Below are 10,726 nucleotides of genomic sequence, written 5' to 3' on the forward strand. Positions count from 1 at the left end.
TTTGGTGGCGGCACGAACGAATGGGAAAGGAGGGAAATGTTGGGGGTTCCTAGCCAGGTTACATCTTGGTGAAACTTAGTAAGTTTGTTAGATCTCCTGGCTGACAAGTACTCCCTCCGTTTTTGACACTAGAAGGCTCGGGAGACATTCTACAAGAAAAATCAGCACAGTATATAGTGTCACTAAAATTAATAAAGGGGCCGAAACCCTAAACAGAAGTCAAAATTGCTTCAGCAAGCAGAAGAATGAACATAGCTAAAGCACAACAAAACCAACATGAAACAAGCAAGACATGCAGAAATTACTCTCACAGGCAATAAGCTAACCAGGTTCTCTTTTCAACTCAAGAAGTTCAAAGTTAACATAACAATCTACTAGTACTACAGAGAGTATAAACTTTTAGAAGGCAAGCCTGGCGGAACATCGCAAAGATTTAAAGCAGCAGGTGACAAAACATATATAGCTTTCAAATATATCTTGCTGTCAGCAGGGCTTTGGAACAGAAGTCAGGCAGTCCACTGCCCGCCGTATCCAGCAGCAGCAGCAGGCTGAGGTGACACGCCCTTTGCAACCGCAGGCTGTGGGTTTGCAGCAGGTGCAGCATAGCCACTTTGAGCTGCTGGTGGCGCAGACTGATCATAACTTGGTGGGTTTGTAGCTGGTGGCTGAGTGTATCCTGCCTGACCATATCCAGGCTGACCAGTTGTCGGTGCAGCAGCATATCCTGACTGTGGGTAGGCATTTCCATAGTTGGGATCAGCTGGGGCTCCCTGATAACCATAGTTTGCATTGTTTTGAGCTGACTGATCACCGTATGCTGGCTGTGATGCAGGATACTGCGCATAGCCGCCTTGTTGACTGTACCCTGGTCCTGCCGGAGCAGTCTGACCATATGCTGCTGGCCCTTGCCCTTGCCCACCCTGCTGTGAATAACCCTGCTGAGCATACCCATCAGGTCCAGTTGGGTATGTTTGACCATAAGCAGGAGGTTGCTGGGCTGGCGGAGCATAAGATGCAGGCGGTGGTGCCTGGTAAGCACCATCTGCAGGTGCACTGCCTCTGGGTGGCCATTGTCCAGGTCCACCATATGGAGGTCTAGCATAAGGATCTGGCTGTTGAGGGTAGCCTTGCTGCGGACCGGCTGGTGGCTGCCCATAGTACTGCTGGGCTGGAGCTGGAGCACTGTACCTAGGATCACCATATCCAGGGCCATAGTTCTGTGGAGGTGCAGACTGCGGATACTGAGGCTGTCCATAGCTTGGAGCTTGTGATGGGCCATAGCTGTTGTAGTTACCTGGTCCAGGGGGGTAGTTTGGTGGCTGGCTTTCATAAGGTTGAGATCCCTGTTTGTAGTAGTCATAACCACCACCCTGGTGAGGCGGAGGGCCCTGCCTCTGGTCCCAGCCCATGCCACCTCTTGGTGGTGGCTGCTGTGGGTAACCACCATAAGGGGGTTGAGAGTATGGCGCGTTCTGAGGAGGCCCTCTTGGTGGATATCCATACTGCTGAGGTTGAGACCGTGGCCCCCACTGAGAAGCTGGGCCATGACCCTGAGGGTTGTGATGTTGCGGACCATAGCCACCAGACTGAGTTGTGTTTCTTGGAAATGTCTGTATATAAAAGTATGTTAGAAACCAAACAAGAAAAGTAAATGGCAAAGACAAAGGCTGGATATAAGATGTATAACAACATCATAGAAGGATAACTGTCATATCAAAGTTGTACACCAATAAACCTGCAAGTTCGTGCTAGTAAAAAACTTTTCATAGCTACAGCATTCAAATAAAGTAGTCTTCCAAGAGAAAAAATACAAGTATGCATCTTATAACATTTCATACCCTTATGTGGACATCTAAAGTGAAAAGTGCAACACAAAGGGCAATAGAATCAACCATCCATGAATAAACACATAATGTCAATGAGATGAGACACTAGTATTAGAATGCAAATACCAACAATCATCACATTCAGTAGAATTAAGGGAACAAGAGCTTCACAGATTGAAAGAAACAATGTTTACAATTCAACATATTTCCACATCTCCATACAGTTCAGAAATAAAAAAACATGGCAAGATCACATACGAAGCACTGACATGATAACAAGGTTAATTAGCCCAAACTTCATAAAGGGACAGACAGGGACTGCAGTTGTGGGGGGGTAACACATCATAAAACTAAGACAAATGATGTGACATAGTTCACAGCTTTTCGACTATAGAGAAGTGGTTCTGCAGACAACAGAGAGTTGCAAACAATTTAGTTTAGCAAACCTAGACATGGTGATGCAGTATCCTTGGCATGGCAATGATACAATTGGTGCAGTCTTCCAATGCAGGATTGGTTTTTCTTTCCATTTCAGCCATAAGCAGCCTTACCAGTTACCCCGACTACAAAAACCATACGAGGGCAAGGGACAATGATCAATATCCCTCTGCTGTGATGCAACGGATGAAGGAGATGACCCCATCAGGAAGGCCTAGCTGAATCTGCATTGGTATACCCAGCCAACTCCAATTGGCACCTTCAACAAAAGATAATTCACGGAAACTGGAAGGGAGATAACCTGATGTGTCAGCTACGACTTCCGATGTAGGAAACAGTATCAGATTTTATCTAGAGTTAGCAAGAGGCTAATTGACCAAACCATGTGTGAAGCCAGAGCCAAGGATCAGGTAAAAACATTGAGGGCAGTCCAGTTACACTAGAACCATGAACTCTTCTATTATTGTTTCTGTAACTGTATCCAACTTTCCTAGGTCCAAAATACAAAACCATTCAATATTAACTGGTGGTGAACCATTTATTCCTAGTTCCTAATTTTGTTTCTAAATATAATCGATGCTGCACATTATGTTTCGTACTGATACTACATCAAGCACAATAACATGATTGGCAGGTTGCAGGCAACACTCAAAATTTTATAGTGACATGCAGAACAAAAGGTGGCATACTAGACATTTCAGGGCAAAATACATACTAAATATTTCAGGGCAAAATTTGGTGGAGAATATAGCTCTAACAGTAACAAATAACCCACAATAAAATTATGTGGGTGAACCTACTACAACCCACAATAACCCACAAGCCGATTGCATGTCACTGACTGATTGATCGATCAAGGAAAGTAGGGCAAACGGAGAACTTACCTTCCAGTCCAGTTAGGCACTTCTATATATCAAGAATGTCATACAGGCCCATTAAAGAAGACACAGATTAGTCTAGTCATACTTCAGATTCCATAAATGGGCAAGGGGCAATATAAAACACCCCAAGCACGATAAAGTGACTATTTTCGGATTGCTATTTAATCAAGAATGCACTTGCGCTAAAGTGTGCTCATATACACATGAACAATGTTCAAATTTACAAGATGCAGAGTTGGAATGAAACAGCCACAAATGTTAAAATGGGAGCATCAACGCAAGTTACAAAAATGGCATAAACTAGGACAATTTTCAATTTCTATTATCAGAATATAAAAGGTTTTACTCCAAAAAACAACTAATGGGAGACTCCTTTCAGGCAAAACATCTCCAGTCTTATTCATAGACAAGGCAATTTGAACATAATTGACAACAAAGTTTTGAAAAGTTAAGATGATTAAGTGCATCACATTTATTAGCAGCATTAGCATAGCACCATGAATAGCATATAATTAACTACCAAAATGGTGACATAGAAAAAGCCAGTTGTACCAATCAGACAAGGTAGAAATGAAATACACAGGCAATCATACATGCTATGATTTCGTACCAAGTAGCATAATACACAAACTTGATATTTTGGCGACAACGCTAAATTCAATATCACTATGTTTATCATAGGGGCATAAGCATCATGCAGGTAATCACAGCACAAGTGTACATATGGACAATAGACAGAATGAAGCATTACTGAGTTGCTCACTGCACAGATGAATGATAAAAGGCATAAAGCAGGATCACATCAGCCTCAAGCATCAGAGGCTTCATCACAGCAATAATGGAGCAAAAAAGCACAAAGCAGGGTTACATCACCTGACTCATAGCTTGCTTAATCAACTCTTTTGCAGCTTCTATCTGCTTCTTATTGCCAGTAACACGTACAGTCCTTTCGGTCAGTGTAGTACCCGCCGGAGGATGTTGAGGAATTAACTACATTAACATTTACCGCCGCCCTCAAGCCTCAGTTGACATAAGCTATAATTGTTTAAAATGCAAACTATCTACCTGGATTCGAGCACCCGATCGGGTTTGCAGGTTTTTAATTGTCTCACCTCCTTTTCCAATAATTAAACCAACCTACGAAATTGATAAGATCAGAGAAGAGTTAGGCAAACGAAACAGTTGGATTCATCACCAACATTGAAAACTAACCTTATTATCAGGGACTAGCATCTCAAACTGCTCTGAACCTGACTGACCAGACCCGAAACCTTTGGCTATCAAGGCAGGGGAACCGCCAGCCTCAGCCTGGAATATATGCATTGGATAGAGCCTTAGATGTAACTTTTACCAATATAAGTTCAGCGAACATAAACTACTTCAAACACCTGAGTAAGTTGATACATTTAGCATACCTCAGCTATAACACTCTTAATAAGCTGCTCAGCCTTGTCAATACTCTCGGTAGTTCCAACCAATTCGACTGGACGAGTCGTGGCATCTGAAGGAACATCTGCATCCTTTGTAATTTGGATCTTTGCGCCCGAGCTCATTTGCAGGTTTCTGATTGTTTCACCCGCTTTTCCTATTAGAACGCCGACCTGCATGAATTTCCACCATCAGCATAAGCAAATTATGTGTGTAAATCAGTAGTAGACACGAATTTCTGTGTTTGATGCAACACTGGCCCCAAAAAACAGATTTCATCGAAGCCAATGGTTATACCTTGGTATTGGGCACATCAATTAGGCGGGTAGTCTCCTGCAGGGCACCGGTTGCATCGCCTTCTTGCTGTTGTGGCGGTGCTTCAGTTGCAGTCTCTTGTGGCTTGACCTCATAACTTGTCTGCAGATCACCAGCAGGAGCAACCTCGGCATCTGCCGCCCCCTCAGTAATCACAGCGACTGGCTCCTCGGGCTTCTCGGAGGACTCACTGTTTTGCACGGCATCTGATCCCAACAGAGATAACGAACGGATCAGCAGACGGATTACGATCCAGGCTTAAGACGAACCGACCATGTTTGACAAGCTAGAATCGTCGCCGAGACAGTAAACCCTAGGTACAACCGCACACGTGGATAGAGAGGGGGTGGGGCGCGAGAGAGATTAACCTGCGCCGTTGCCTTCCACGCGCGGTCGCTTGGCGTCCTCCCCGGCGCCGTTGGCCTCCGCGCCCGCGTCGACCTCCTCGAGCTTCCTCTTGTGGTCGCCTTCGGCCTCGGCAACCTCTGATGGCTCCTCTTCCTGCGTGGGGGCGGCCGCCGCAGGGTCTGGTGCAGCGTCTTCCTGCACGGCGTCGGTGAGGTCTACGACTGGAATCTTCATCTCGGTCGCTACCTCTGGCGGCGCCGCCGATGCGTCGGAGTCCGCCATGGGGATTAGGGTTTGCGGTTCGAGGGCTCCGGTATTCGTACGGGGGTCTGGAGGCGCCTGTGGGGATATGCGAGAGAAGGAGCCCGTGCCCCGACCTGTCTTGGTTATATAAAAGCGTGGTCGGAGGCGTATTTTACTTTTAAGCTCGGGATATTACGTGCGCCATGGATAGACACGTATTTGACTTAGTTCGCAAGTTTTTTCTTTTTTCTTTTTTGATTTGAGGGGAAAGTCAAGCACGCTATAAATGAAAAACGTAATTGGAAAAACAAAGCACTTTTTACTTTTCTCTTGTACTTCTATATATGTTTTTCATTCTTATTGTGCCTGGTTCAGCATTGCCTTGAAGTGTCGTCAACAATGTGTTTGCATGACAAAAGAGCAAGCACACTAACACACTAAACACGAATAGAAAAAAAAAACTTAGGCATGCATGGTCATAAATGCAGAGCAAGTCCATCCTAGCTACTATAAGACATCCCTCAATGCAAAGGTGCTTAGATGAGGTGCTAAGCATATTAAATGTCTTGACAACTCAAGTCCACAATGCAAAGGTGCTAAGTTTTTGGGTGCTAAGCTTCGTGCATTTAATTCGTTGTAGACTCAGAATTGTGCTTCCATCTAGGTTCACGTGCTTAGCATCGTTTCTTCCTGGGGTCATCATACTACTCTCTCTCTTCTTAACTAGCATGCCACATCATATTTTTTGCTTAGTTGGCAACCTTAGCACATGTACAAGGTGGAGCATTGGGAGGGGCCTAACATCATCCTAGCACCACATAAAAAAAGGGTGTAATCCTACCATTACAAGTTCGCCATCAGTGTGAAGGGTTTAATATATACTACCTCATCAAAATATACATGCCGACAATAGTTTTCAAGCCCCAACTATCACAAAATGTACATCGTCATTGTATCTTCGTAGTCGATCATCGTGCACGCCATCACCACCATCACCAGAAACAAAACTAGTAGTGGTGCTTTACACAGCCAAGTGATGAGGGACATTTTTGTGCTCATCCTGCCATTGCTTAAACTGTTTTTTTTATTTTGAAAAAATCACTCTGATACGCCACTTAATGACTAATGGATGCGAGAGATCGTGGAATCCTTGGTTTAATTTGTTACACATGAAAATATATGCCAAATATAAAGATAAATCATCACTTAGAAGGAAACAAAAAATGGAGAATGAATGAAGGAAATCAGAAGCGCAACAATCTATCCAAAGCGCAAGACGGCGTTTGGTGTGAGTGCACGTGCTCCAACCAAGTGATGGCAGCTCCGTGAAGTCCAAACCCTCCCACTATTATAATTGGGACAACACCAAAATCTCAACAGGAGAGCGTCGAGAACATCATTCGATAATTACAAGCCATTTTTAACCCTAGTTGTCGTCATTCCCCGTCTCATCATCATACCGCCGCCATCACCATTGCCGCAAACATCTCCCCTCCAGTATAGTTATATTGTAGTTGTTATCGCATCCGACAATCATTGTAGGACATATTATCAAATAAGTATTCATCTTTATGTCTCCTTCAATCATTTTCTCTTGCGATCTCATCGCCATGTGTGATTAGTTCGAAAAGACAACGGGTTAAGGCATAGCCTTGCAATCCTATGCATTTGTATGAGGGATTGATGTAATGACTTTGAATAATTAGTGTCATGAGTATGTAGTTTTAACTGTATTTATTGAATGTTTTTTAACTGTATTTATTGAATGTAAAAGTCTGATTAAGATGAAAACGGTTTTCCATGCATGGTTGAATATTGTGGTGGGCATTCTCCCATGCATGATTACATGTTCAGGTGGTTCCATTCACAATTGTATAACGATGTGGCAATGTTATGATACTACTTCCATGGCACGTTGCACGATGAGGGTAGTAACATATACTAGTGACATATGCATGACACTAGTCTAAATTACTCCCCATTATGACCACCCTTAGGTACATAACATTTCAATTTATATGTATTTGAGTTTTGACGCTATAACGGGCCTTGTTATTCTCCAAAATAGCCGATTCCATAGGAATTTCGAAGGAACATGGAATGTCAATTCCCTATGATCCAAACCATGACAAAGAAAAGTTTCATATAGGAATTCTATACTCTAAGATTTCTATGTTTTTTAATTGTTCAAAACGGTATTCATATGTCGTTTAAAAATGCACATATTTGTAAATCGAAGCTTGTCTCGGCGAAGATTTCTCGGGCAAGTAACATACCGATAGACAAAAGGAATTACGTATGTTGTCATAACGGTTCGACCGATAAAGATCTTCGTAGAATATGTAGGAGCCAATATGGGCATCCAGGTTCCGCTATTGTTTATTGACCGGATAGGTGTCTCGGTCATGTCTACATAGTTCTCGAACCCGTAGGGTCTGCACGCTTAACGTTCGATGACGATACAGTATTATATGAGTTATGTGATTTGGTGACCGAATGTTGTTCGGAGTCCCGGATGAGATCACAGACATGACGAGGAGTCTTGAAATGGTCGAGAGGTAAATATTAATATATAGGACGATGGTATTCGGACACCATAAGTGTTTCCGGGGTACCGGGTACTTATCGGGTCACCGGAAGGGGTTTCGGACACCCCCGACAAAAGATATGGGCCTTATGGGCCAAGAGGTGAAACACACCAGCCACAAGGGGATGGTACGCCCCCATATGGGCTGGCCTAGGCGGAGAAGGAAAGAGTGGAAGGGAAAGGAAAGAGAGGAATAGGATTCCCCCTTCCTTCCCTCTCCCCCCCCCCCCCCCCGTCTTTCCTTCCCCCTCCAACAAACATGGCAGGGGGGCGCGACCAAGGGCGGGAGCCCAAGTAGGATTCGGACCTACTTGGGGCGCCCCTTGGCCTCTCCCCTCTCCCTCCCACCTATATATATGATGAGGGGGTTCCTAGCACACACAAGACAATTGTTAGCCGTGTGCGGCGTCCCCCTCCAAACGTTTACACCCCCGGTCATATTTTCGTAGTGCTTAGGCGAAGCCCTGCGGAGATCACTTCACCGTCACCACGCCGTCGTGATGACAGAACTCATCTACTACCTCGATGTCTTGCTGGATCAAGAAGGCGAGGGACGTCACCGAGCTGAACGTGTGCAGAACGCGAAGGTGTCATGCGTTTGGTACTTGATCGGTTGAAGCATGAAGAAATTCGACTACATCAACCGCGTTGTGAAACACTTCCGCTTATAGTCTACGAGGGTACGTAGACACATTCTCCCCCCGTTGCTATGCATCTCCATGGATAGATCATTGCGTGTGCGTAGAATTTTTTTTGTTTTCCATGCAACGATTCCCAACAGTGGCATCATGAGCCAGGTCTATGCGTAGATGATATGCACGAGTAGAACACAAGGAGTTGTGGGCGGTGATAGTCGTACTGTGTGCCACCAACGTCTTATTTTGATTCAGCGGTATTGTGGGATGAAGCGGTCTGGACCAACCTTACATGTCCACGCACATGAGATGGTTCCACCGACTGACATGCAACTAGTTGTGCATAAAGGTGGCTGGCGGGTGTTTGTTTCTCCTGCTTTAGTTGAATTGAATTTGACTATGGCCGGTCCTTGAAGAAGGTTAAAACAGCAAACTTGATGAATCCATTGCGGTTTTATGCATAGGTAAGAACGGTTCTTGCTAGAAGCCCATAGCAGCCATGTAAAACTTGCAACAACAAAGTAGAGGACGTCTAACTTGTTTTTGCAGGGCATGTTGTGATGTCATATGGTCAAGATATGATGTGATATATGTTGATGTATGAGATGATCATGTTTTGTAGTATCGACAACCGGCAGGAGCCTTAGGGTTGTCTCTTTATTGTATGAAGTGCAAGCGCCATGTAATTGCTTTACTTTATCACTATGCGTTGGCGATAGTTGTAAAAGCAATAGTTGGCGTGACGACCTTGATGCAACGACGCTACGATGAAGATCAAGGTGTCAAGCCGGTGACGACAAAGATCATGACGATGCTTTGGAGATGGAGATCAAAAGCACAAGATGATGGCCATAACATGTCACATATTTTGATTGCATGTGATGTTTATCTTTTATGCATCTTATTTTGCTTAGAACGATAGTAGCATTATAAGATGATCCCTTCACTTAATTTCAAGATAAAAGTGTTCTCCCTGAGTATGCACCATTGCTATAGTTCGTCGTTTCGAGACACCACGTGATGATCGGGTGTGATAGACTCTACATTCACATACAACAGGTGTAAGACAGTTTTACACATGCAAAATACTTGGGTTAAACTTGACGAGCCTAGCATGTACATACATGGTCTCGGAACACTGGAGACCAAACGGTTGAATGTGAATCATATAGTAGATATGATCAACATAGAGATGTTCACCATTGATCACTACCCCATCTCACGTGATGATCGGACATGGGTTAGATGATTTGGATCACGTATTACTTAGATGTCTTGAGGGATGTCTATTTAAGTGGGAGTTCTTTAGTAATATGTTTAATTGAACTTAATTTATCATGAACTTAGTCTTGATAGTTTTGCGTATCTATGTTGTAGATCAATATGTAACGTCCCGAGACCGTTGCGCCAGGTGTCTCCCAGTTATTCGCTGTTGTTGCCTTGTCATTTGCTTGCGTGTTGCATCTTTCCATGCCATCATGTGCATTGCATCATCATGTTTTAAAAACTTGCATTCGTCCGGGTTCCCCAGTTCTTTCGGTTGTCCGTTCTGAGCCCAGACACACTCGCACGCGCCGGCGACACACCCGAAATAATATTTTATAAGTGTCCGGAAAATGTTCTCGTAATGGGTTGAAAGTTGGCGTGCGGTCTTATTATAGTGTAGGTAGACCGCCTATCAATTTTCGTCGCACTCAGAGCTCGTTTGATAGCCCAACCATTAAACATATGGCCGCAATATAGTCGGTCTAACGTCGGACGTTTTCAGTCTCCGGAAACGATTGCCAGGCTACATTACTTCCCTCTCATCTCAGCCCAACCTCTCTAGCACAGCCCACTAGCCCACCTATCTAACCCCCCTCCGCTCCGGACCGTCCGATCGAGATCGAACGGCTCCAAAACGGCCTCAAACCCCCTAACCCCCCTTTTCCCTATATAAACACACCCCTTCCAAATTTGGCATCCCTAGCCCCTCCACCTACCTCTAGCCTTCCCCCTCGAAATCCGCACCGCCAGCCACATCCA

The 10,726-nt window shown here is 44.4% G+C and overlaps 1 protein-coding gene across 1 annotated transcript; it reads right to left on the reverse strand.

Moving 5' to 3' along the window:
• Positions 1-317: 317 nt before the first annotated feature.
• On the reverse strand, positions 318-5,606 carry LOC125520390 (uncharacterized). Its single transcript, XM_048685312.2, has 7 exons — positions 5,257-5,606; positions 4,871-5,094; positions 4,561-4,746; positions 4,358-4,453; positions 4,211-4,282; positions 4,019-4,135; positions 318-1,610 (listed from the first exon to the last, which is right to left on the reverse strand). The coding sequence occupies exons 1-7, from the start codon at positions 5,516-5,518 to the stop codon at positions 507-509; spliced, it is 2,061 nt and encodes a 686-aa protein (XP_048541269.2). The 5' UTR covers positions 5,519-5,606; the 3' UTR covers positions 318-506.
• Between the last annotated feature and the right edge of the window lie 5,120 nt (positions 5,607-10,726).

This window comes from Triticum urartu, chromosome 7A (genome assembly GCF_056163025.1).
Source record: "Triticum urartu cultivar PI428250 chromosome 7A, HENAU_Tu73, whole genome shotgun sequence".
NCBI classification, from domain to species: Eukaryota; Viridiplantae; Streptophyta; class Magnoliopsida; order Poales; family Poaceae; genus Triticum; species Triticum urartu.